The 27755-nt window shown below is 48.3% G+C and overlaps 1 protein-coding gene across 1 annotated transcript; it reads right to left on the bottom strand.

Annotated features, from left to right (window-relative positions):
- WRAP53 (WD repeat containing antisense to TP53) lies at nt 1-27063 on the bottom strand. The gene is made up of 11 exons (XM_083706829.1): nt 26962-27063; nt 23186-23650; nt 21070-21168; nt 16037-16145; nt 13387-13475; nt 11402-11492; nt 9568-9700; nt 7462-7670; nt 5416-5519; nt 2895-3047; nt 1-943 (listed from the first exon to the last, which is right to left on the bottom strand). The coding sequence occupies exons 2-11, from the start codon at nt 23464-23466 to the stop codon at nt 745-747; spliced, it is 1467 nt and encodes a 488-aa protein (XP_083562955.1). The 5' UTR covers nt 23467-23650; nt 26962-27063; the 3' UTR covers nt 1-744.
- Between the last annotated feature and the right edge of the window lie 692 nt (nt 27064-27755).

Below are 27755 nucleotides of genomic sequence, written 5' to 3'. Positions count from 1 at the left end.
TACAATCATCATAAACTTTTATTAATCACCTGCATCACTTACTTGCCAATGAGAAGACGTATTCTTTCGCCAGGAAACAGCAACTGGTGACGAACATTCACAAAACCCACCACAACAGCCCTGCCCTCCCCCAAGCGAGTCAGCACCACGGCCCACCCGTTGGGCAAGGGGTGGAAAACTATTTACATAGCGCAGAAAAGTGGGGGACAATGCAAAAATCCGAAAAGAAGCAATTATACTCCCCTTATATAAAAAAAGCAAACACACACACACACATACATACAGTTCCCTAGCACAAGACTCGGATTGACAAACAGATGAACCAAAATCTTTCCCCGCGTGCAGCTAGCGCTTCCGCTAGCCGGGCGAGAGAAGGAAAATGCTGGTTTTTTTGGGACAGGAGAGATTCCTTACCCTCGTGCCCCCGACCTATAGAGGCACAGCGACAATTCTGCCCTGACCCCACATCTCTCCGTCAGAGCATGCACAAAATCTAGTCACGGCAACACCCAGCTCCATTCTCTCAAAAAACGCAGCGTTTTCAAACGTCCCCTCGCACGACGCGCAATCTCTCTTTGGTACAAAAGCGCCACACGTAGAAACATATAAACACGGTGACGTTCATGGGCCGAGGGCACCTGTGGCACGCCAGAGGTCCCGCACCCTCGCGGCCCTGTGGCAGTATCAAGCGTTGGCGTTGGGCCCCCTGGCAAATCCCGGCAGACACGAGGAAGGGGGCCGAGGCTACGGGTGGGCCTGGGGCTTCTCCTCCGCCCCGGTGCCCGGGGAGCACCACCAGATTTGGAGAGAGTTGTCGCCACAGTCTTGGTGGCGAGCGGACGGCCTTCTCCCTTTCTCCTGGTCGTCGTCTTCGCTGTCCCACAGGTCAGGGAATTTGCGCTGGCCAGAAGCTGTGGCCAGAAGGGGAAGGCTGGGGTGGAGGCTAAGAGAAGGAGGCAGAAAGTCAGGGGGGGGTCAGGCTTCAGGGAACCTAATAATAATAATAATAATAATAATAATAATAATAATATATTTATACCCCGCCCATCTGGCTGAGTTTCCCCAGCCACTCTGGGCGGCTTCCAATCAAGTGTTAATACAGCATTAAATATAAAAAACTTCCCTAAACAGGGCTGCCTTCAGATGTCTTTTAAAGAGAAGATAGCTGTTTATTTCCTTCACATCTGAAGGGAAGGCGTTCCATAGGGCGGGCGCCACCACTGAGAAGGCCCTCTGTCTGGTTCCCTGTAACGTCACTTCTTGCAATGAGGGAACTGCCAGAAGGCCCTCGGCGCTGGATCTCAGTGTCCGATCCCCCTCCCTCGCGGCTGGGAAAACAAGACGTTCTCACCATGGTATTTTATTCCCTCATTGCCAGAAGCAAAGCTACAGGGAACCAGGCAAAGGGCCTTCTCGGTGGTGGCACCCGCCCTGTGGAACACCCTCCCATCAGATGTCAAGGAAATAAGCAACTAGCTGACTTTTAGAAGACATCTGAAGGCAGCCCTGTTTAGGGAAGTTTTTAATGTGTGACATTTTAATGTATTTGTAATCTTTGTTGGAAGCTGCCCAGAGTGGCTGGGGAAACCCAGCCAGATAGGCAGGTTACAAATAATAAATTATTATTATTATTATTATTATTATTATTATTATTATTATTATTATTATGATCTTTTTGAATTCATTGTATATTATATGCCAAAATTCTCTTATCTTCGCACAGTCCCACCACATGTGCATAAAGGTTCTGTTCTCCTACTCTCAATGCCCGCCTGGTTCTGGGAGAAGGGAGGGATCTGGAATGCTTTCTAAAGACACCCTCTGTCCGCTGTCTCTCCCCTGGTGAGTCTTCTCCTTCTTCCACTTGCTCCCCTCCCAATATTTCTCAGCTTCTCCCCTCTGCAGACTCTGAATAATAATAATAAATTTTTATTTATACCCTGCCCTCCCTGGCCAGAGCCTGGCTCAGGGCGGCTAACAACGGTAAAATTACAATAAAAACATAATAGGGGCGGGGGGAACAATTTAAAATACAGGTTAAAAATACAACTTAAAATGCAGCCTCATTTTAATAATAGCCCATAGATCAAAACCATAAGGGGAGGGAAACATAAGGGTCAGACTGAGTCCAAACCAAAGGCCAGGCGGAACAGCTCTGTCTTGCAGACCCTGCAGAAAGATGTCAAGTCCCGCAGGGCCCTGGTCTCTTGGGACAGAGCGTTCCACCGAGTCGGGGCCAGTACTGAAAAGGCCCTGGCCCTAGTTGAGACCAATCTAACCACCTTGCGGCATGGGACCTCCAAGATGTTTTTGTTTGAAGACCGTAAGGTTCTCCGCGGGGCATACCAGGAGAGGCGGTCCCCTAGGTACATGGGTCCTAGGCTGTATAGGGCTTTAAAGGGTCAAAACCAGCACCTTAAACCTGATCTTGTACTCCACTGGGAGCCAGTGCAGTTGGTAAAGCACTGGATGAATGTGATCCTGCAGCAAGGACCCCGTAAGGAGCCTTGCCGCGGCATTCAGCACCCGCTGGAGTTTCTGCAAATCACTCTTCTACATCTACACTGTCTCCCTCTTCTACGGGAAGTGCAGGGGGGGGCAGTCCCCACCATTCCCCGTCAGTCCAGTCCCTGACATTGGGTGGGCAAGTAAGGGTGAGGGGAGTGCCACTCACCCACCCACCCTCAGTGCCAGTCCCTCAACAGGCCTCAGGAGGAATGGCTGACGGATTTGGGCATGTTTTGTCTGGGGAAGAGGAGACCGAGAGGAGAGATGAGGGTCATCTTCAAATATCTGCAATAACCCCAACCCTCAGGGGTCCTGAAACCCCGTTTCCACCTCCAAATTAAGGGCAGGGCCTCAACACACACACACACACACACCATAATAAGTACCTGATTCCGTTGACACAGTCGCTCAGAGCCTGGAACTGCAAGGTGGGCTCCAGAAGGGGGTGGGCCAGGTTGTTGCTGCCGCTGGGGGCCTGAGCCGTGTCCCAGACGCTGACCAGTCCTTCTGTGTCGCCGCTCAGGAGAAACCTCCCACTCCTGCGGAGGAAAAATAATAAATAATAATAATAAATTTTTATTTATAGCCTGCACTTCCCAGTTCAGAAAACCGGGCTCAGGGCAGCTAACAACAAATTTAAAACACTTAATTGATGCAACAAAAAACAGCAAAAAACACAGTATAAAACGTGAATAATGATAAATTCATAATTCAAAAATCAATTTGGGGGGAAATCCATCCAATAAACATTAAATGATCACCAGGGCTAGCTGGCTAAATTAGTCCTATTTGGGGCAGCGAGGAAACCAGGGGAGAATTAGCTGTGGGATCCCAGAGCGGGTAATCTTCATAAAAAGGGGACGGGGAGGGAAGGAAGGGGAATAAAAGATCAGGCTGGATTCAAATTAAAGGCCAGGCGGAATAGCTCTGGCTTACAGGCCCTGCGGAAGGAAGTTAAATCCTGCAGGGCCCTGGTCTCATGGGACAGAGGACGCGGGTGGTGCTGTGGGTTAAACCACAGAGCCTAGGACTTGCCGATCAGAAGGTTGGCGGTTGGAATCCCCGCGACAGGGTGAGCTCCCGTTGCTCGGTCCCTGCTCCTGCCAACCTAGCAGTTCAAAAGCACATCAATGTGCAAGTAGATAAATAGGCACCGCTCCGGTGGGAAGGTAAACGGCGTTTCCGTGCGCTGCTCTGGTTCGCCAGAAGCGGCTTAGTCGTGATGGCCACATGACCTGGAAGCTGTACGCCGGCTCCCTCGGCCAGTAAAGCGAGATGAGCGCCGCAACCCCAGAGTCGGCCACAACTGGACCTAATGGTCAGGGGTCCCTTTACCTTTTAAGCCACAAAGGGCTTTAAAGGTCAAAACCAGCACCTTAAACCTGACCCGATAATCCACCGGGAGCCAGTGCAACTGGTAAAGCACTGGGTGAATATGCTCCCATGGCAGGCACCCCGTGAGGAGCCTCGCTGCAGCATTCTGCACCCGCTGGAGTTTCTGGGACAGCTTCAAGGGCAGCCCCGCGTAGAGCGAATTACAGTAGTCAAGCCTGGAGGTGACCGTGGCATGGATCACTGTGGCCAGGTCGGGGAGGGAAAGGTAAGGGACCAACTGCTTAAAGCACCACGGGCCAAGCTGGGAGGTCGTCCCGGGGAGACGAAGTTGGTGGGACAGGCCTGGGGGTCTCCCCAAAGGGCATCGGGAAGCCCCACCTGATCCCAGAAGGGGGTGAACCGAGGGGTCACCTTCTAGGGCCCTTTCCTTGTAGCACATTTTTGAAAACTTGCAGCTGGCCAGGAAAGGTGGCAAGAAGCAAAAGGAAAATTATCCCCGTTAAGAAGGGTGTTTACGAGCGGGAAGGTGTGCAGAGGAAGGCGGCCAAGAAAATAAAGGGTCTGGAAACCGAGCCTGATGAGGAACGGTTGAAGGAGCTGGGCATGTTTAACCTGAAATATAGGAGACTGAGAGGAAATCTGAGAGTCATCTTCAAATATCTGAAGGGCTGGCGCATGGAAGGGGGTTTGTTCTTTCCCACTCTGGAGGGCAGGACTCGAACCCATGGCTTCAAGTTAAAGAAATTTTTGTTAAAACATTCCACAGGTGGTATTTTACACCAGTTAAGCGGGCCAAAATCTATAAACTGAAATCCAACCTCTGCTGGAAAAGTGGGAAAAAAGCAGGAACAGTAATACGTATGTGGTGGGGTTGTGAGGAGATTAAGAAATTTTGGGGAGTAATACATGAGGAATTAAAGAAAATGTTGAAAATCCCAATTGTTAAAAAAAACAAAGGCATATCTCCTAGACTTGATAGGGAAAGATCTGCCGCAAGTGGAGGGAAAAGGAATTTTTCTATATGCAACTACGGCAGCCAGGGTAGCGATTGCTTCTAAATGGGAATCTCAAACCTTGCCCTCAAAAGAGGAGTGGATTTGCAAATGAAATGAATATTTAGAACTGGCAAAGCTAAGCTCAATCCTAAGATATCAGTCAAATCAAAAATTAAAAAAAAGGAAGGGAAAAGTTTCAAAAAATTATATGTTAAAATATTGTTCTAAGAAAGATATGCCTAGAATAAAAATGTAAAGTATATCTATGAATTGGAAAAGAGACGAGATAAAATAAATACAAAGAATGATAGATTTGGAGAATGCAAAGATAAAGGTGGAAACAGAGATTCAAAGAAGTCGAATTGTGGCAGAGGGAAGATGCGGGTGGATATTACGTGATAAGTGTGTAATATTTGTTTTCAATGGTTTTGGATTGTTTTCTTTCTTTCTTTCTTTCTTTCTTTCTTTCTTTCTTTCTTTCTTTCTTTCTTTCTTGTTGTTGCTGTTTCCTGTATTATTTTAACAAAAATAAATAAAGAAAAGGATATCGTCTTGTAAGGGGAGAGGGTGGACTCACGGATCTAAGTCAAAATAGAGCCTCTGGTTGGTGGCAACTGTCCGGGACACAGAAAACAGGACCTCGCCTGGCTGTCGAAGGTCCCAGCAGAGGATCTCAGTGTCCTGGAAAATAAAGGAAACAGCACAACGCCATCACAGGCCGCTTCCCCCAGGCTGGACTTCGCCAAAGTGGCACCCCTCCAGCTGGTTTTGGTCTGTGTTGGTTGGGGCTGATGGGACCGATAGGCAAAAACAGCTTGGGAGCACCGGGTTGGGGAATGCTGCCCCAGAGCTCGAGGGAGATGGGGGAACCTAAAGTCTCGCTCCTCTTCCACCACATAGGGCCCTCGTATCTACGGGACTGCCTCTCCTGGTCTGCCCCGCAGAGGACCTTAAGGTGCATGAATAATCATAGTTTAGAGGTCCCGGGCCCCAAGGAAGTCAGACTATCCTCCACCAGGGCCTTTTCAGTGATGGCCTTTTCAGTGATGGCGGAACAGTTCTGTCTTGCAGGCCGTGCGGAAAGATGTCAAGTCCTGCAGGGCCCTAGTCTCTTGTGACAGAGCGTTCCACCAAGTCGGGGCCAGTACTGAAAAGGCCCTGGCCCTCGTTGAGACCAATCTAACCACCTTGCGACTTGGGACCTCCAAGGTGTTGTCATTTTTGGACCTCTCTGCGGGGCATACCAGGAGAGGCGGTCCCGTAGGTATCTTGTAGGCAAGCTCAGAAAACCTGCGAAGGAGGAAAAGGCTGTCTCTGGGTGCTAGCCAGGATGGGTGCTGGTCAGAAGCAGCAATGCTCAGTTGGCAGAGACTCTTAATCTCAGGGTTGTGGGTTCAAGTCTCAGGTTGGGCAAAAGATTCCTGCATTGCAGGGGGTTGGACTAAATGACCCTCTTGATCCCTGCCAACTGCACAGTTCTATGTTTCTGAATGCCCGTGGATGGAAACCGAAGGAGGGGAGGCCACCAATCTTGCGCTCAGGTCCTGCTTGCTGCCTCTGTTTGGAGCATCTGCTGTCCATGGAGGCGCAGGTCAATTCTGTGTCCAGGGCGGCTGTCTACCAGCTCCATCTGGTACGCAGGATGAGACCCTCCCTGCCTACAGACTGTCTCGCCAGAGTGGTGCATGCTCTGGTTATCTCCCGCTTGGACTGCTGCCATGCGCTCTACGTGGGGCTACCTTTGAAGGTGACCCCGAAACTACAACTAATCCAGAATGCGGCAGCCAGACTGGGGACTGGGAGCGGCCGCCAAGACCACATAACACCAGTCCTGAAAGACCTACATTGGCTCCCAGTACGTTTCCGAGCACAATTCAAAGCGTTGGTGCTGACCTTGAAAGCCCTAAACGGCCTCAAAGGCCCAGTAGGCCTGAAGGGCCATCTCCAACTCCATCGTCCGACTCAGACACTGAGATCCAGCTCTGAGGGCCTTCTGGCGGTTCCCGCACTGCAAGAAGTGAGGTTGCAGGGAACCAGACAGAGGGCCTTCTCAGTGGTGGCACCCGCCCTGTGGAACGCCCTCCCGTCAGATGCCAAGGAAATAAACAACTATCTGATGTTTAGAGGACATCTAAAGGCAGCCCTGTTTAGGGAAGTTTTTAATGTTTGATGTTTTACAGTGGTACCTTGGGTTACAGACGCTTCAGGTTACAGACTCCACTAACCCAGAAATAGTACCTCAGGTTAAGAACTTTACCTCAGGATGAGAACAGAAATCGTGTGGCAGCGGCAGCAGGAGGCCCCATTAGCTAAAGTGGTACCTCAGGTTAAGAACAGACCTCCAGAACGAATTAAGTTCTTAACCCGAGGTACCACTGTATTGTGTTTTTAATATCCTGTTGGGAGCAGCTCAGAGTGGCTGGGGAAGCCCAGACAGATGGACGGGGTTACAAGTAATAAACTATTATTATTATTATTATTATTATTATTATTATTATTATTACCATTAGTCACTGTGAGAACAGAATGCTGGACTCAATGGGTTCTTAAGGGCCCGGACCCACAATGCCCCTCTCTCCTGCGCCCAGCCCTCAGCTTCCCCCCCCCACAGGTAAGCTCTCACCTTGCGCCCCCCGGTGAAGAGATGGAAGCCGTCCGGGGAGAAGAGGGCGTGGGTGACGCCCCCCTGGTGCCCGTGCAGCAGGGTGAGGGGGTCGCCCTCCGCCTGGGAGTAGAGGCCCACCGTCTTGGAGTACGAGGTGCAGGCGTAGATGGGCTGCGTCGGGCTGAAGGCAATGCAGGAAATAATTCCGCTCTGGCCCTGCTTCTTCACTGGGAGACCAGAGAGGGAGAGGTTAGAGGAAAGAAAGGGCTTCTTTGCACAGCGGTAACCTGCGGAACTCCTTCCCACAGGAAACAGCGGTAGCCACCGGCTTGGATGGTTTCAAAAGAGGACTGGGAAAATTCAGAGAGGGCTATCAATGGCTGCTAGCCTTCACGGTCGGAGGCAGAGATGTTTCTGAATGCCGGTTGCTGGGGCGGGAAGGGGCTCTGCGCTCGGATCCTGCTCATTGGGTTTCCCACAGGCTGGTCGCGCTGCGAGAAGAGGATGCCGGGACTAGGTGAGCCGTCGGCCTGATCCAACAGGCTGCTCTTGTGCTCAGGAGAGCAGGACAGATGCAGGACACAGCAGGGCCTTTTCTGCAACTGCCCCCAAGGTTACGGGACAAATTTCCAGAGGAGGCGCATCGACACTGTTATGAGAATTCTAAGGTCTCAAATATAAATGTTCATAAATGTACAAGGCAAACACATACATACGTAAGTATATAAACCACGTCTCTGAAATAGTACAGGAGAGCAATCCTGAAGCTGTTTTGACTCTCCCAAATTGACCTCAATGTATTTCTCGGCAAGGAGGGAGGAAATAGAGAAAGCCTTCCCGTTGTCTTTTGCCTGCAAATCCTGTCTTAAGGGCGTATTCGTGTAGGAATAGGGAGAGCCTGTGAGCTGGACTCAGGAACCAAAGTATTAACCATCACAAAACAACAGCCAGGCTGCCCAGGCGATGCAATCAGTGACCATTATCAGGTCTCCTGGCAGACAGGATTTCTGCTGTAGACCGCCTCCTTCTGTGATGTATGTATGATGCTTTGGGGGGTGGTCTTGGGCTACAGGGTGGGCAATTTCAAAAGTCTATATAGAAGCTTGTTCTGGGTTCTCTCCTCCCTCCTGCACGCAGTGAGTGGGGGACCCTGTTGCAACTGTTTAATAAAGATCAGGCTTACTAGCTGATTTGCTTCTCAATATACTCTGGTCGGAGTCTGTTATTTTCTCCAACCGATAGGGAACCCACTTAAGGGCTCTGTATGGGCTCCAGAATCCCCCATAAGGGAAAGGGAGCAGTTTTTTTCTCATAACAACACCAACACGCAATTGTTAGGCTTCCCAAAGCGGTGCAACAGCCGTTTACCTCATTTAAAAAGACACACATCTGATCTGAGCCAAGGTTTCTAAGCTTATGGGGGACGTGGGTGGCGCTGTGGGTTAAACCACAGAGCCTAGGACTTGCCGATCAGAAGGTCGGCGGTTCGAATCCCCGCGACGGGGTGAGCTCCCGTTGCTCGGTCCCTGCTCCTGCCAACCTAGCAGTTCGAAAGCACGCTATTACTAGTAGATAAATAGGTACCACTCCGGCGGGAAGGTAAATGGCGTTTCCATGCGCTGCTCTGGCTCGCCAGAAGCTGCTTAGTCATGCTGGCCACATGACCCGGAAGCTGGACGCCGGCTCCCTCGGCCAGTAAAGCGAGATGAGCACCGCAACCCCAGAGTCGGCCACAACTGGACCTAACGGTCAGGGGTCCCTTTACCTTTCTAAGGTTATGACTGGCTGCTGTTGGCACCGGGACTTATTAGTATCCCAGCTTCTTTCTGCGAAGGAGCTCATGGTACACCCCCTCCTCGTTTAATCCCAACGACAGCCCAGCAAGGTTCGCAAGGCTGACAAGGGCAGAGATCTTTATGGGTCGAGGGAAATTTGAACTCTGGTCTCACGGGTCGTAGTCCAAACTCTCCGACCACGACACCGCACTGCCCAGATCCCTCCCTCCGCTGTTTTGCTCCTGGCCCCATCGAGACACGGCAACGGGTCCCTCAGCCCCAAAGAACCCAAGAAGGGGAGATGTCGCTTTGCCCAGAAACTCCGTGGACGGATCTGAGGCCGACTCACCGAGGGTGGGCCTGTTTTCGCACATGCGCCCGGGCCGCGACGTGTCAAACACCCTCACGATCTTGTCGAAGCCGCAGAAGAGCTGCGAGCCGTCCGGGGTGAAGCACAAGGAGTGGGCAGCCGTCAGCTCATCCTGGCGAGAAAATGGGAGGGTCAGCGGGAACCAACTCCAGGAAAATAGTAATAATAATAATTTTTATTTATACCCCACCCTCCCCAGCCAAGACCGGGCTCAGGGCGGCTAACACCAAATATAAAAACAATTGATTAGAATACAGCTTAAAAAACAAGATTAAAATACAACATTAAAATGCAGCCTCCTTTCAATGGAACTCAATCAAAAACTTTTTGTGGGATAAAAATGTCAAGTCTTCACCAAGGCTAACTATCCAGACTGATCCTACGTGGGCCAGAAAAAAGCCAGGGAAGTCCCCAAATAGGAGTTCCATCACAGAATGAGAAAGGAAAGGGGAAGGGGATCAAGTGGATTCCAAGCCAAAGGCCGGGTGGAACAACTCTTACAGGCCCTGTGGAAAGAAATCAGATCCCACAAGGCCCTGGTCTCATGAGGCAGAGCGTTCCACCAGGCCGGGGCCAGTGCTGAAAAGGCCCTGCCTCTGGTTGAGGCTAATCTGACTTCCTTAGGGCCCAGGACCTCTAGGGTGTTGCTATTTATGGACCTTAAGGTCCTCTGTGGGGCATACTGGGAGAGGCGGTCCTGTAGGTATGAGGGTCCTAGGCAGTGGGATTGTGTCATGTTCAGAGGTGCCAATGCAGCCGGCAACTGCAAAGAAGGCTAAACTTTGGCTACCGTCTCCTCCCTGTTTTGCTTTGCTACTGCTACCCCCGGAAGAGAGAAGGGAGATGCCAAACCATCCTTGCAGGGGGGCCTGGACCCAGTTCCAAGTGGTGTACTGTGGTACCTTGGTTCTCAAACTTAATCCGTTCCGGAAGTCCGTTCCAAAATCAAAGCGTTCCAAAACCAAGGCACGCTTTCCCACAGAAAGTAACGCAAAATGGATTAATCCGTTCCAGACTTTTAAAAGCAACCCCAAAACAGCAATTTAACTTGGATTTTACTAACGAGACCACGTATCCATAAAATTGTGGGAGAAAAGCAATGACAAACCTAGACAGCATCTTAAAAAGCAGAGACATCACCTTGCCAACAAAGGTCCGTATAGTTAAAGCTCTGGTTTTCCCAGTAGGGATGTACGGAAGTGAGAGCTGGACCATAAAGAAGGCTGATGGCCGAAGAATTGGTGCTTTTGAATTCTGGTGCTGGAGGAGACTCTGGAGAGTCCCATGGACTGCCAGAAGATCAAACCTCTCCATTCTGAAGGAAATCAGCCCTGAGTGCTCACTGGAAGGACGGATCCTGAAGCTGAGGCTCCAAGACTTTGGCCACCTCATGAGAAGAGAAGACTCCCTGGAAAAGACCCTGATGTTGGGAAAGATGGAGGGCGCAAGGAGAAGGGGACGACGGAGGACGAGATGGTGGGACAGTGTTCTTGAAGCGACGAGCATGAGTTTGACCAAACTGCGGGAGGCAGTGGAAGACAGGAGTGCCTGGCGTGCTCTGGTCCAGGGGGTCACGAAGAGGCGGACACGACTAAACAACTAAACAACAACAACCACCCTGTGAGGGAGTTGAGGCCGAGAGAGGCAGTGTCTAGCCTCAAGGTCACCCCGCGAGCTTTGTGCTCCAGTGGGAGGATTTGAACCCTGGCCCCTCCCAGTCTGACACTCGGACCACAATTTACCACACTGCCCACACCACGTCTGCCGGGCAAAGCCAGCGACACACACACACACACCCCGGGCACATGCTCACCAGGTGATTGTAGGGCCGAAAGGTGGCGCGCAGGTCTCCATAGAAAGCATCCCATATGTGGATGGGGTTGTCCCGGCTGCTGCTGGCAACACTGCAAGGGGGAGAGAAGCAGAAGGAGGGCCAGTGAGGGGCAGCCGGAGGGCCGGGTGAACTAGAAAGGAAGGGGCAGGCAAAAGGGTGGGCAGTGCTTGATCACTTCCCAGCGCCACCTCACACCTGGGCATAAATGCCAGAGACAAACCCTGGATGAGCCCTGGCAAATTCGTGATGCAGAGGGCTAGCGATGGCGGCTGTGCCCTGCCCTGCCTCTGCAACTGGAGAGAGCAATACTTCTGAATTAATAGTATGGGGGGAGTGTGCTCTTGCGCTGGGGGGTCCTGCTCGGAGGTTTAACACCTGATCCCAGTGTGAATGGTTCGCTTTGAGAGCCACTGATATCTGCGATGGCTGCTGTCGTATTATCATGCGGGAGCCGAATGAGGTTCACAAATTTATCCGGGCAGCCAATTTTCAGGAGGACAGTCCACAGGGCATCACGATCCACAGTGTCGATCTACCCGGACACTGAGGTCCAGCTCCGAGGGCCTTCTGGTGGTTCCCTCCCTGCGAGAAGTCAAGTTACAGGGAACCAGGCAGAGGGCCTTCTCGGTGGTGGCGCCCGCCCTGTGGAACGCCCTCCCATCAGATGTCAAGGAAATAAACAACTACCTGACTTTTAGAGGACATCTGAAGGCAGCCCTGTTTAGAGAAGCTTTTAACGTTTAATAGGATATTGTATTTTAGGGTTCTGTTGAAAGCCGCCCAGAGTAGCTGGGGAAACCCAGCCAAATGGGCGGGGTATAAATAATAAATTATTATTATTATTACTATTATTACTATTAATAATAATAATAATATCAATATTATTATTATTATGCATGCTCCAAGTAGTCTTTGTAGTTAAAAGAAATTCTTCTGATCAAACTTTGTCCCCACGTGGGGTTTTTTTTGAAATGCTCGGAGGAAATCTGATTGGTTCTTAATGTTTGATGCATTACGGTATTTTAATATTTTGTTGGAAGCTGCCCAGAGTGGCTGGGGAAACCCAGCCAGATGGACGGGGTATACGGTAAATAATAAATTATTATTATTATTGGTCAAGTCAATAAGCGCCATATACAGGGATTGGTTTTGCTCTCTGCATTTTTCTTGGAGCTGTCAAGCAGTGAAAATCACATCCACTGTCCCCCTAGAAGGCCGAAAACCATTTTGGGATTCAGGAAAGGTCAACTCGGATATTGTTAAGAGACGGCTTGCTAAGATCCTTGCAAGAATTTTGCTGGCCGCAGCTAATAGAGGCGCCTCCCACTGGGACATCTGGCTGGCAGCTGCAAGAACAGGACGAGGAGTGGGCCACTGTCTGCAGGCAATGGCTTCCACCAGCCATGTCCGCCCCCCCCCCCCCGCCCCCAGGAGCCTTTCCCAGACCATGACTTTGAGAACAGCAGAGGCGGTTGAGAGGAGAGTTCAGGGATAGTTTGTTTTGTATTGTTTTGAAAATAATTTTATAAGTTGTGTGTGTTTGTTTCTTAATTTAATCCTTTTACATCCTTTTGTATGATTTGTGGTATTTTATGCATTGTGATTTGCTGCTATTTTAATAGATTATAGATGAGTAATTATTTATTGTACCTGATAAGTGCAAACTGTCTAATTATTACCCGCCCACCTGTCAAAGCCACAAGGGCAAGAGCAGATTCCAGCTCCCTTTGCAAAGCCCCACCTTTCTAATTAGGCGGTGGTTAATTTCAATTCAGTTAATTTAATTAAGGCAGCGTTCAATTATTTCGGCAATTGGCTTTTTCCGGACGCCCCTCCTGGGGCTGTTCAAAGCTCGAGCCTCTTCCTGCTACTTGGCAAAATGTTTTCTTTCTTTTTTATTCCCACCAGCAACTGGGGAAGAAGAGGAAGGCGGGGGGGGGGGGAAAGGGGAAAGATGGATTTACAAACAAGTCTGCGGGTCGGAGGAGTTCATCAGCGGGAACCAGCAGTAATCGTAGACGGTGTCTCCTTCGGCCATGCGCAAGACGGGACTCTGGAGAGAGAGAGAGAGAGAGAGAGAGAGAGAGAAATGAGCACCCTGTCTGGAGCAGAGATTGCGACCAAGGTTGCCACCTTCGCAGGAATATTTCCTGCGTTAGCCTGGAAGACTGGCCCCCATCCAGCCTTTGCTGCCCCCCCCCCCACTCTTTGACATCCCCCACAAAGGAAGATTTGCGCCTGGGAAAGCGCGACGCAAGGTCTTTCCCAGAATCCTCCTCTGTTCTGCGCTCTAGGGAAGAGCGAGGTCGGTGAGAACTTTCGCAGCTCCACAAAATCCTTTTTTGAGGCAAGGCGACCAGAACCATGTTCCAAACACAGTGTTTTGTTTTAACTATTTATCTTGTGCTTTTATCCTGAGATTTTATCCTGTGAACCGCCCCGAGATCTTCAGATGAAGGGTGGTATATAAATCATAATAATAATAATAATAATAATAATAATTCATAATAATAATAATAATAATAATAATAATACGATAATCTTTATTGTCATTGTCCGAGGCAGAACAACGAAATTGAAAAAATCTATATCAGACATTCAAAAACCAACAAGCCTGCTATCCCAACTATCCCAGCCTGGTTAGCCCCCTAAAAACTCTGATACCCCACAATTAAATACAATATACACCCACAGAGACTACCTTACACTGTGTTTAAAAGCAAAATCGCATTTGGATAAAAACTGTTTCTCAGGCGGCTAGTCCTAGTCTTTATAACCCTGTCCCTTCTTCCAGAAGGCAGAAGCTGAAAGAGATCGTTTCCAGGGTATGCACTGTCCTGCACTATCTCTGCAGCTTTCTTATGACACCTGGAAGCATAGATTTGATCCAAGGTGGGAAGAGTGCGCCCAGTTATTCTCTCCGCAGTCTTTACAAGCCTGGACAGCATTGTTTTTCCCCTGACCATGCAGCTCCCAAACCACACACACAGACCATAAGTTAATACACTCTCCACAGTACAATGGTAAAATGCCATCAAAAGGTCCTCTGAGAGATTGTTTTTCCGGAGGATTCTCAGAAAATATAGCCTCTGCTTTGCTCTCTTCATCAGGTCTTTACTGTTTTCTCCCCAGGTTAGGTCATCTCTCAACTCCATTCCCAGAAATTGAAATACCGAGACCTGTTCTACGCACTTCCTAATAATAATAATAATAATAATAATAATAATAATAATAATAATAATAATAATAATAATTTGTGTAACAGCTTTACGCTATCAGCAATTTTGTTTCCAGTTCCTTCACTCATGGTCACAGAATCTGCCTTATTTTCACAGCTTCCACCCTGCTGCATTCTGGGTCTATGTCTTCATTGAGTGATCTGCTACCTGCCCGAGGCCTCATTCCCAGCCAATCATGCCAGTTCAGACCCATGGATGATTGGAATATGTCTGCCCCTGCACGCACCGCTTTGCACCTGCTCTCGCTGAACTGCCTATGTCCCTTTACCACGCCATTTGCTAACTTTGGAGAGGTCCTTTCGGAGCTCAACCCCATCTCGTTTTGAGGACCCTGAACCATTTAGCATCGCCGGCAAACTCTGGAATCTCACCGCTCGCCCCCAACGTGGAACCTACTGATCCATGATTGCAGTCATGGGATTTTTGTCTTTCACATGACGGTATACGTTTTGGCTCCACAAAGTGGGAAGTGACGGAAACAGGATGTTTGTGTTACTGTGAAGTGGAACTGTTCTGCCCGGACACTGAGGTCCGGCTCCAAGGGCCTTCTGGCGGTTCCCTCGCTGCGAGAAGCAAAGTTACAGGGAACCAGGCAGAGGGCCTTCTCGGTGGTGGCGCCCGCCCTGTGGAACGCCCTCCCATCAGATGTCAAAGAGAAAAATAACTACCAAACTTTTAGAAGACATCTGAAGGCAGCCCTGTTTAGGGAAGCTTTTAATGTTTAATAGGTTACTGTACTTTTAGTGTTTTGTTGGAAGCCGCCCAGAGTGACTGGGGAAACCCAGCCAGATGGGCGGGGTATAAATAATAAATTGTTGTTGTTGTTGTTGTTGTTGTTGTTGTTATTTGTTATTTCTCTTTGCTGTCTGATGCTAGAGAGAGGGAGCCATGTTGCAGTGCTCCGTGTGTGTTTATATGTAAATAAACTAGATTAGCCAAAATGCTGAGTTGCTGAGGTCTGTCACGCGAGATGCGCAGACTCTGCGGATCCCTAAGTGTGCCGGTGTCGGTTGGCATCGGTCGCTATGATGTTTGGGCTGAATAAAGCTTTTGAAGCTCCCGAACGATCGACCAGGAGGGAGAGAACATGCCAGTCAGGCATGTGTCTCTGCCAGGGTCCTACTCGAGTGTAGGGACGAGCTCCTGACACCTACAGCCCTCCAGGTATTTCTGGGGCTGCAATTCCCCATTGCCACCGCCCCGCCCCCCAGCATGGCCAATGGTTTGGGATGATGGGAGGGGGAGTCCAGCAACTTTGGGAGGGCCAGAGGCCCCCCGATTCCTGTCACAAGAGAATTTGCCTCTTCCCCTCCCCACGCAAACATGCGCTGGCAGGCAGACAAGACGCACACTCGGCGCTTATACTACTACCAACCATTTCAGAGATGGTCCCCCATTCCTCCGCGTACAGCTCAGCAGGGAGGTTGTAGATCCGCAGGGTGTTGTCAGCACTGTTGGTGAGTAGGCAAGTCCCGTCAGGAGCCCTGGGGAGAGAGGTGGGAAGGGGCACACTGTTATTGAGCAGAGGGGCAACTTATTCCCTTGTTTGTCCAGACCACGGGTTAGCAAACTGTTTCAGCAGGGGGCCGGTCCACTGTCCCTCAGACCTTGTGGGGGGCCGGACTATATTTTTTTGGTGGGGGAAATGAACAAATTCCTATGCCCCACAAATAAAATAAAATAAAATAAAATAAATAAAAGCACACATTCTACTCATGTAAAAACACCAGGCAGGCCCCACAAATAACCCAGAGATGCATTTTAAATAAAAGCACACATTCTACTCACGTCGAAACACCAGGCAGGCCCCACAAATAACCCAGAGATGCATACAACCCGTCTCCCCAGATATGATTACCCCATCCCCATCTTTCCCTGCCCCCCCCCTTCCAAAGGAACGGCCCATTGCTGTCCATCAAGAGTTCCCAAACTCGGGAACGTTCTTTTGTATGTGGTGGACCTGTAAAAGGGTATTGGAAAATAATTCATAATGAATGAAAAAAAACATTTAAAAGTACCTTTCCAAAAAACAAACAAACAAACAAACCAGAGTCTTTTTTGTTGGGGATAATTCAGATGGAAATTCCCAGGTGTCAAAAAAGGTTATTTATATGTATGCCACTACTGCGGCCTGTGTTTTGTTAGCCCCAAAATGGAAAACAAGCGAGGTGTCAACCAAAGAAGAACGGCAACTTAAACTGATGGAATATTCAGCGTTTGCGTACCTAACATATAGAATAAGAGATCAAGGAGAACATATGTTTAAAGAAGATTGGAAAATGTTTGTTGAATTTATGGGGAGAAATTGTGTACACTTGAAAAGGCTGGCAGCATTAAGATAACTTCAACAGTGCAAATAAGTTTTGATGGATGTAATAATGGAATACTGATTGGTATAGCTTATGTAAAACATGCAGGGATTTATGATATGCAAAACAAACCACGGAAAGAGAAGAGGGGAAGTCGCTGATATTTTGAGGATGTTTAAATGAGTATTCTAAATTGTAAAATTAATAAAAAATATTTTAAAAAAGAATTCTCAAACTCTACTCAAGAAGAGAAGTCAGAAACCAACAAGAGAACAGGTTATTAGAAGGAAGGGGCCTTTTCATAAGCTCTGAAAGGGTTGAAGAGAACACCATAAGAAGAGATGGCTGGATCAGGCCCATCGCCCATTTAGTCCAGTGTCCTGTTCTCACAGTGAGCAACCGGATGCCTGCAGGAAAACTGCAAACGAGATCTGAGCACAAGAGCAAATTCCAAATTCAGAAATTGGAAGCATCGCTGCCTCTGACTAGGGAGACAAAACACAGCCATCCTGGCTAGGAGCCATCGATAGCCCTCTCCCCTTCCATGAATTTGTCCAGACCTTTTAAAGCCCATCACAGGCTCCTGTGGAAGGAAGTTCCACAGTTCAACTATAGTTCAGCTTCCCCAACCCCATCCCCGCTAATTCCCCTGGTGTACCACCCAGGATCTGATTTCTTTCCGCAGGGCCTGTAAGACAGAGTTGTTCCGCCTGGGCTTTGGCTTGGAGCCAATTTGATTCCCTCCCTCCCTCTCTCTCTCTCTCTTTTTTTTCTTTTCCTTCTCCTCCTGCGGTGAGGCTACATTTTAATATTTTAATGTTCCATTATTTTAATGTTGTATTTTATTTTTGTTTTTAAGTTGTAATCATTCTTCTTGTTTTTATTATTGTTTGTAAGCCGCTCTGAGCCCGGCCTTGGCTGGGGAGGGCGGGGTATAAATAAAAAATTATTATTATTATTATTATTCCATCATCCAGCACAAAACCCCCAAATAAAAAACTGGCAAACCAAAGGCTAATAGACCTCTATAAAAATAACAAACCTTTGTCAACGCAAGAAATTCAAGACAAACTAGAAGACACCCAAATGTTACACTGATTCCATAAATAAAATTTTAAAAAGGAAATTTTCCCCTAATTATTATCCAACGTAGTGTAATATTAATGAAATATCAGGGGAAATTCTGGAAAGGAACTAATCGGCTTTAGTAGAAAGGATTTAAGGAGTTATGTATAAATATGGTTTAAACTTTGAATCTTAAGGTTATTAAGGTAAGATAAGGTTAAATAAATTAAGATAAATTGAATAACAGAATATGGTAAAAGATGGAAAGGATATGTTGAATTGAGATAGGTTGTTAAGACAAATTATTTAAATAAAAATTGAGAAATATGGGAAGAATTTGCTGAAACAACAAATTAAGTTAGAATACAAAAAGGGAGGTGTGAGGAGGTCCAAGAAACAGGCAAATGAAAAGATGTAATAAGGGATGTGTATTTTTCTTTTATTATTATTATTATTATTTGTTCTTATCTTTTTCTGTTGTATTTTTTCTTTGTTCTTTATTGTATTTATACATTCTGGAAACTTTGTGGATAAACATGCCACAATTAGAGACTTTGGGAGAGGATTCTCACCCGCAAATTACCGTATTTTTCGCCCTATAAGACGCACTTTTTCCCCTCCAAAAATGAAGGGGAAATGTGTGTGCGTCCTATGGGCCGAATGCAGGCTTTCCCTGAAGCCTGGAGAGCGAGGGGGGTCGGTGCGCACCGACCGCTCTCGCTCTCCAGGCTTCAGGAAGCTATCCACTAGCCGTGGGAGACCCAGCTCTCCCAAGGCTAGCGGAGACCTTGCCGGCACCCAGAAGCTTGGGGCGCGCTGAGCTCCACTCGCCCCAAGCTTCGGGATTAGCGCAGCGCTCCGCTAGCCGTGGGAGAGCCGTGCGGCTCTCCCACAGCTAGCGGAGACCTTGCCAGCACCCAGAAGCTTGGGGCGCGCTGAGCTCAGCACCCCCAAGCTTTGGGATTAGCGTAGCACTCCGCTAGCCTTGGGATAGCCGCGCGGCTCTCCCACGGCTAGCGGAGACCTTGCCAGCACCCAGAAGCTTGGGGCGCGCTGAGCTCCACGCACCCCAAGCTTTGGGATTAGCGCAGCACTCCGCTAGCCCTGGGAGAGCCGCGCAGCTCTCCCACGGCTAGCGGAGACCTTGCCAGCACCCAGAAGCTTGGGGCGCACTGAGCTCCACGCACCCCAAGCTTCGGGATTAGCGCAGCACTCTGCTAGCCTTGGGAGAGCCGCGCAGCTCTTCCAGGGCTAGCGGAGACCTTGCCGGCACCCAGAAGCTTGGGGCGCGCTGAGCTCCGCTCGCCCCAAGCTTCGGGATTAGCGCAGCGCTCTGTTAGCCTTGGGAGAGCCGCGCAGCTCTCCCAGGGCTAGCGGAGACCTTGCCGGCACCCAGAAGCTTGGGGCGCGCTGAGCTCCACGCACCCCAAGCTTTGGGATTAGCGCAGCGCTCCGCTAGCCCTGGGAGAGCCGCGCGGCTCTCCCACGGCTAGCGGAGACCTTGCCAGCACCCAGAAGCTTGGGGCGCGCTGAGCTCAGCGCGCCCTAAGCTTCGGGCTTAGCGCAGGGCACCTGGGGGGGAAATAATTTTTTTTCCTTTATTTCCCTCCCAAAAAACTAGGTGCGTCCTATGGGCCGGTGCGTCCTATGGGGCGAAAAATACGGTATCTGGCTGATTTACAAATACCTAAGTACAGACACTCCTTTACCCTGTCCAGATTTAACGTTCTGCCCTCTGCCCTGCTGTTAGGCAGATATGAGGGCAAACCATATGAGTCACGGGTTTGCCCATGTGGCTCATCGGAAGTGGAAACAAGTTTGCATGTATTGCTGCACTGTAGTTATTACGAGGATCTACGCCTGACCTTTATTGCCCCAGTTCTACAAAAGCTTAAAAATGAACCAGAACTCCAATGTATGAGAGCCTTGGTAGAAGATAAGGTTCCTGAAATCACGATCAATGTTGCTAAATTCTGTGTAGCCGCTATTAGGCGCAGGAAACAAGAGCTTTCCAATGTCAACATGCAGGCGAAGGCAAATACTTAATTTTATTCATGCTGTCTAATTTTAAATTGCTGTTATGGCCTAATCTGTATTGAAATTGTCCTTTGTTTTTTCCGGTGTTATGCTTCGCTGACTAACTGTACGAGTTAATCTGGTCTGTGACCGTTTAATAAAATTTGATTTGATTCTGGAAACTTTGAATAAATATCATTAAAACAAAAAACAAAAAAATAGAAGACACCCAAATGTCTTGGTTAACACTCCACCAATTGCACGCCCTCTTAAACAATCCAGTAGTAAAATCAGCAGCAACTAGGCCCCTGACAACCTTCGAAAACCTCCTAACAACAAAAGGACACGGTAAAGGGATGGTATCCGCAATATACAAAATAGTACTACAAAATCCCACAAACTCCCTAGACACAATCAAAAAACAATGGGAGGATGACATAGGCTACAAGATTAACCCCACTCAATGGGCCAGAATGTGGTCTAAACCCCCCTTTAAATCCATAGCAACAAAAAGAAAAGAACTCACTCTGAAAATCACCTACAGGTGGTACCTAACACCAAGAAAACTAGCGCTAATACGCCCAGGAACCTCACCAAAATGCTGGAGAGGGTGCACCTCCACAGGCACATACCTCCACACGTGGTGGGAGTGTCCCAAAATCCAACTATTCTGGACAACTATAGTTCAGCTTCAACATTTGCCGGTGACTAAGGCGGAGAGCGAAGGGAGCAGCGCGTGTTTTTGCTCCTTACAAAAGCGAGGAAATCAGAAGAACTGGGTGGCAAGAAACGGAAATTCCGACTCGAACACCAGGAAGAACTTTCTGACCATGACAGCTGTTCAACAGTGAAAACGGTCCCCCTCCGGACGTTGTGGACTCTCCTTACTTGGGAGGTTTTTAAGCAGAGATTGGACAGCCATCGGTCAGGGGTTCTTCAGCTGTGATTCAGGGGGTTGGACTAGATGACCCAAGGGTTCCCCCCCAAGTCTACAGTTCTACGATTCCAGTCCACTCACCATTTGCAGCCTTTAAGGAAATTCTCCTGTACGTGGCTGTACTCCACCCAGGAGCCGGTCAGAGGTTTGGGGGCCTGCGAGAAATCGTAGGTCGGGAAGCTAGAAGGGGAAGGAAAAGGAAAGTCACGCTGTGCTAAGCCAGGAACACCCAACCACACCCTTACAAAGCTTGTTAACATCCCATTGCCCTCCCAGGATCCAGCCCGAAAGGAAGGGCAGGAGTTTCTATAGGAATACTGCAATAATAATAACAACAACAATAATAATAATTTATTATTTATACCCCACCCATCTGGGTGGGTTTCAACAACAACAACAACAACAACAGCAACAATTATTATTATTATTATTATTTATTATTTATACCCCGCCCATCTGGCTGGGTTTCCCCAGCCACTCTGGGCTGCTCCCTAATCCCTAATAATAATAACCCTATCCCTAACCCTAAGTCCAATCCCTATCTCAAACCTCTACCCCTATTATTAATAATAATGATGATGATGATGATGATACAGGATACAGGAGACCACCCCCTTCGCTCAGACACGCTGGGGCCTCACCCTCAGAAAGTGAACTCTGAAACCAGCCTCCCTGCAATTTGTGGTGGATCAAAGTATCGATAAACACAGTGGAATAAGCAGTAAGAGTAAGTTTGAAGAGAACAGTGAATGAAAAGATGGTGAAAGGGTTTCAACCTGCCTGTGAAGATGAGTGAGGGATTTTTCTAGCACTGATGGATGAATCTATGGCCTTGTTTTCACTCAAGGCTGTCTGTACCTACGGCGCTACTTTTGTTCTTCCGACAAGGCCATTCCAAGTCTGCTTACCGTGCGGCTTAATTTCTACCCATGTGTAAAGGCGATGGAATTCCTAAACCTGCATAACTTAAAGCTCTGTGAAACTGGCTTCTGTGGTTTCCCAGTAGCCGCTATTGTTCTGGCCTTGTGCGTTAAACACCACAACTGGTGTGGCTAACTGAGCACAAATAAACTGAAGTTGAGCAAACCTGTTTGTAATGTTAAGGAGTGAGAGCCTGCAAGCTCAAACTGTCCAAAATTCTTAAGAGTAGACAAGTGATCTTGGATTATGCAAGTGAACTTGCTTTTATTTGCACGGCCAAATTTATAACAGTGCAAAAGGAGCAAATGCCCCAGGGCTCATGCCTGCAAGAAGGCAAAGGCTACGTTTACTTCCTTTTTCAAGTAAAACTCCAACCCTACCACAAAGAAAGTTATGAAACAAAATGTGCAGGCACCTTTCTAGGCAATTTTGGTGAGATGAGCCACACTGGCAGCTCATGCCTTTAAGTGCTTTTAGCCAATGCTGTTTTTAATAGTACAGTGGTACCTCTGGTTGCGAACGGGATCCGTCCCGGAGACCCGTTTGCAACCTGAAAAGAACACAACCCGCGTCTGCACATCGTGATTCGCCGCTTCTGCACATGCGTGTGACGTCATTTTGCACGTGTGCGCATGCGCAAGCGGCGAAACCCGGAAGTAACCCTTTCCAGTACTTCCAGGTCGCTGCGGGACGCAACCTGAAAATGCGCGATCTGAAGCAAATGTAACATGAGGTATGACTGTATAAAGGTAAAGGGACCCCTGACCATTAGGTCCAGTTGTGACCGACTCTGGGGTTGCGGTGATCATCTCGGTTTATTGGCCGAGGGAGCCGGCGTTCAGCTTCCGGGTCATGTGGCCAGCATGACTTAGCCGCTTCTGGCGAAACAGAGCTGCGCACGGAAACGCCGTTTACCTTCCCGCCGGAGTGGTACCTATTGTATCTACTTGCACTTCATGCTTTTGAACTGCTAGGTGGGCAGGAGCAGGGACCAAGCAACAGGAGCTCACCCCGTCACGGGGAATTGAGCCGCCGACCTTCTGATTGGCAAGTCCTAGGCTCTGTGGTTTAACCCACAGCGCCACTGCATTAAAAAAATAAAGCTATTGTGATTATTGTGAGACGCTTTGAGCTCAACATTTGTTGCTGGGAAAGCGGAACCCAAATATTAAATCAGTAATTTAAAAAATCATCTTTCCCCTTTCTGAACTGGGCAAAGGACCCATCTGAGCTGGACCTCCCCCCATCTGCCTGCAAGGCAACACCAGACACTCACTAATACTCTCCTTCTTCTGCCAACATTTCTCCTCCATCAATCGCGTCTTCCTCCTTTTCTTCCTTGAGGTGATGCGCTGCTGTGTCCCCGATCTCAGGTTCTTCCTTCGGGGGTTTGGGCCCAGGAACTGCCTCTGCAGCAGCCCCCTCGTCTTCCTGGCTGCCATTTAGCCTTGGCACCTTCGCCGCAGGTCCAGAGATGGCCCCAGGGTCCACCTTGCTGTCGTCTGGCTGCCCCAGCTCCAGCACAACCTGATGGTCAAGGGTCGGCTGGGCATCCATCCCACAAACCTCGGAGTGTCTCCTTAAGCCCTGCTCCTAAGAGGCACCACCACTACTACTAATACTAAGAGGACAGTGTTTATGTAAGCCAGACCACCAGGGAAAGCTTGAGTGTACCGCAGCGCCGGGTGCTTCATTCATCCCAGCGTAAGGAGGTGGAGGTTGCCGAGAGGGAGGAAGGATTCTGCATGGAAAGGAAAATGTTGCAAAATAAATAAGAATGCCCAGACCATAGCTGTCAACTTACAGATTTGAAAATAAGGGACCAGCAGCCTCGAAAATAAGGGATCAGCAGCCAAATAAGGGATTTTAGTCAGCCAGCAGCCAAACGAAGCCTCAAGCGGTGGTTCCCACAGCGCAGCAACCCGGCAAAGGGGATGCAGCAAGGGAAACCACCGTCACCTCTCCGCTGGGAAGCGCTGAGCAAAGGCGAGTCCCCAGGCAACGCGGCCGATTTGATTGGCCCAAGGCATGCAAGCTCCACCCCCCAGTCGTTCTCAGACTCCTTATTGGGTGAGCAACGCAGCCAAGCAACAGAATTGGAGCCTCCCTCCTCCCTGGCCAGCAGGGAGGGAGGGAGGGAGAGGAGCTGCTTCCTTTGAAACCTGGGAAATTTAAGGGGCATCATCAATAAGGGACAGCAGCGGGACACGGCGCTGGGATAAGGGACTGTCCCGCCAAGTAAGGGACGGTTGACAGCTATAGCCCAGACTGATACCCAAATATTCCAGCCATCATTAGGACGGAACGTATTCTGCAGCAACCACAGAATACGGTAGCCTGCCAGTCTCAGCTTTTTTTTCAAAAGTAACAAAACAAAATCAAGTTGCTAGTCCACATGAAAGGGAACTGAGTAGGATTTCCCATTGGCACAGGTGCCCTGCCAGGCATTTTAAATTTTTTTTACCCACCTCATGACTAAGAGAAACACAAGCACGTCCTCAGGGGAATGAATCTGGGGGTGGGGAAAGCTTTTTCAGCGAGGGGTGGGAGTAGACTTTTAGCACTCAGTAATCAATTTGCTGCTGGGCCAAGCTCAAGGTGCTTTTTGTTATTTTATGGATTAAAATAATAATTAATAATCACAATAATTTTTTATTTATACCCCGTCCTTCCCAGTTCAGGGCGGCTAACCACAGATTTAAAACACTTAATTGGTGCAACAAAAAACAGCATAAAATACATTATAAAACGTGACTACTAAATTCAGAATTCAAAAATAAATTTAGGGGGGAAATCCATCCAATAAACATTAGATGATCACCAGGGCTAGCTGGATGAATTAGTCCTATTTGGGCCAGCGAGGAGACCAGGGGAGAATTAGCTGTGAATTAGCACATACCTCTATTCATAGAAAAAATACCAGATTGGTTACAAGATTTACACATAAAGCCAAACAAAAAACATCAAAATCAGGAATCAGATAGCTGTATTGTGGAAGATGTACAGTGGTGCCTCGCAAGACGAAAAGAATCCGTTCCGTGATTCTCTTCGTCTAGTGGTTTTTTCGTCTTGCGAAGCAAGCCCATTGACGGCTTAGCGGATTAGCGCTATTAGCGGCTTATCGGATCAGCTGATAAGCGGCTTAGCGGCTTAGAAGAAGGGGGGGAGGAAAAAAAACCCGCAGGAACTCGCAAGACATTTTCGTCTTGCGAAGCAACCCCATAGGGAAATTCGTTTAGCGAAGCGCCTCCAAAACGGAAAACCCTTTCGTCTAGCGGGTTTTCCGTCTTGCGAGGCGTTCGTCTTGCGGGGCAGCACTGTACTCTTAATTGCTGCAGTAAGATTGAAGGAACAGAACAGTTTCCCACAGGTTTTTTAAAGTCACCGTGTGCTAAGTTTTAGCATTTAAGCTACTTGGGGGTGGGGGAGACCTGCCTCCCTGTACTCCTCTTGCTCCCCAGGCCCACTGAGGGTGCTGTAAATAATAACTGCAAAGAAAGCCAGTGGTGGGCTAGTTGTTAAGAGTGCTGAACTAGGACCTAGGAGAGAGACCAGGGTTCAAATTCCTCCACTCAGCTACATGAAGCACCTCACTGAGTCACTGCCTCTCTCCTCCTAACTTACCCCCCCCCCCCAGGGTTGTTGTTGGGGATTAACTGAAATGGAGAACTACATATTCCAAGCAGAAAAGCTGGAATATTACTTATTTCATAATATTCATAATATTAATTTTTCATTCTTCTGCTACATATGCTGTTTTAAATGTGCATTTTATATTAGACTTCCTTTAGTAATGTTTTCTTTTGAAACATTTATGATAATTTTTTTGTTAACTTTGCTGCATTAAATGCGCATTCTGTACTTGAGCTCCTTTGTAATGTTTTTATGATAACTTTTTTTGTTAACTACGCTGCATGTTTTATTTTGAAATCTTTCAAGAGAATATTTCAGTTTTCCGCTAATTATGTTGCTTACTTTATATTTGACTTTCTTCTGTGATGTTTTATTCTGGGTTGTTTTGCATGGATTTTTTAATGTGGGCTTGTGTTTTTATTTTGTATTTTTAATGTTCTGACCCACCCTGAGGCGGTATACAAATTTAATATATAAAAGGCTAGCAAACCGCTCTGAGATTCCCCCCCCCACACACACACATAAAAAGAGAAAGTGGCGTTGAAAGGAAACGAATAATGATGATGTATCGATTGTAATGAAAGAAAACAAACTTCAAAGCCATTCACAAAAAGTGATAAAATCCAAGAAAGTGAAACGGACAAACCTCAAATTGCTTCACAAAAAGAGCAATAAAATTGTGGGAAGGAAAGATCACAGACGTACTTTAAAACATAAGAAAGTGAAAACATTAAAGGAAATCGAGATTCACGCCAACTTTCCAAGCAGCCTTGTGTAAACAAGAATGTTTTGGGCTTTTTTTAAAAGAGAACAGCAAACTCGAGATGTCAACAGGCAGGGAGTTCCAAAGTGCAGGCGCAATATGAGAGAAGCAGACAAAAATGATGGACTTTGCAGAACTGGCGAAGCTGACGGAAAAAAATCCGAAACCAGCACGATCAAGTATTCCAAAAAGACTGGATGAAATTTATACAGTATTTGAAAGAACATTGTAAGCCATTAACGTCACCAGTAGGGTTGCCTGAAGCCTTGTAATGAGAAATCTTCTTCCTTTTCACGTTTATTTAAATCTTGAGGTACCTTGTAACGAGTTTAATTAAAATTAATTAGAGTTTAATGAAAACGTATTAAATGCTATGATAGAAAGGTCAATTTTGGAAGCCACGAGGCGGGAGGGAAGGAAGTCGAGAGGCTCTAGGGAGCCAAAAAGTGGAGAATAATGATGTGATTATATATTATTAAATGTAAAATTAATAAAAATTATATATATATATATATAAAACCACAAAGTGCAGGCGTAATAAATAAAAGTAAATAAATTACCTATTTTAGGGGAGGGGCTGGAGGGTGGGGGCTGCAAGCACAGAAAAAGCCCCCCCCAATCTCCCCCCGCCCAGAGAACAGGAGCGCCCCGTTTACCTCCCAGCAGCTCCCCAACAGCAACTCATGGGCAGCCACTGGAGGCGGCCATGACACCCCGCCGGCTCCGCCCACTCGCGTCTCGCGAGAGCTGGAAGGCTCGTGCTCCCTCTCGCGAGACGATTCCCCCCCCCCAATCCTACCCATAGAGATACGAAAAGCTGATAGAGCAACGCGCGGCGCCTCGGTGTTTGGAGGGGGAGGTTCCGGGTTTGCAACGGGGTGGGCGGGGTCGGTGGGAATGGAACCCGCGAGTTTTGCCAGAGGCGTGTGAATGGACAGTCGCGTGTCCGCTCTCCCCGTCCCGAACAAAAAAGGTGGAGGGAGGAGGAGGGTGCCGAGGTCGGCCCAAGGGCAGTGCGAAATGGAAAATGAAAAAAGGAAGTCTGTGGCTAACAGGGCGGCTTACAACAAAATTGCAGTTGTGATAGGAATTTTGAAGTCTTAGATATATGGTAATGTTCATAATATTATTTGGATGTATATATGTGTGTGTGTGTGTGTGTGTGTGTGTGTGTATACACATAATATTATATATATATATATATATATATATATATAGGGACGCAGGTGGCGCTGTGGGTTAAAGCCTCAGCGCCTAGGACTTGCCGATTGAAAGGTCGGCGGTTCGAATCCCTGCGGCGGGGTGCGCTCCCGCTGCTCGGTCCCAGCGCCTGCCAACCTAGCAGTTCGAAAGCACCTCCGGGTGCAAGTAGATAAATAGGGACCGCTTACCAGCGGGAAGGTAAACGGCGTTTCCGTGTGCAGCTGTGGCTCGCCAGATGCAGCTTTGT

This window comes from Podarcis gaigeae (genome assembly GCF_964106915.1).
Source record: "Podarcis gaigeae genome assembly, chromosome: 13".
NCBI lineage: Eukaryota > Metazoa > Chordata > Lepidosauria > Squamata > Lacertidae > Podarcis > Podarcis gaigeae.
The sequence above is the reverse complement of the archived record's forward strand: the minus strand, read 5'-3'. Positions and strand labels throughout refer to the sequence as shown.

Excerpts from the sequence above, each read along its gene's own strand:
- WRAP53 (XM_083706829.1), bottom strand. The coding sequence starts at position 23,466 with ATGGATGCCCAGCCGACCCTTGACCATCAGGTTGTGCTGGAGCTGGGG. Across the intron at positions 21,169-23,185 it reads GCAGAAGAAGGAGAGTATTA|CTTCCCGACCTACGATTTCT; the intron begins GTGAGTGTCTGG and ends TTCCCCTTCTAG. Across the intron at positions 11,493-13,386 it reads TCCGACCCGCAGACTTGTTT|TGTTGCCAGCAGCAGCCGGG; the intron begins GTAAATCCATCT and ends TCCCCCTTGCAG.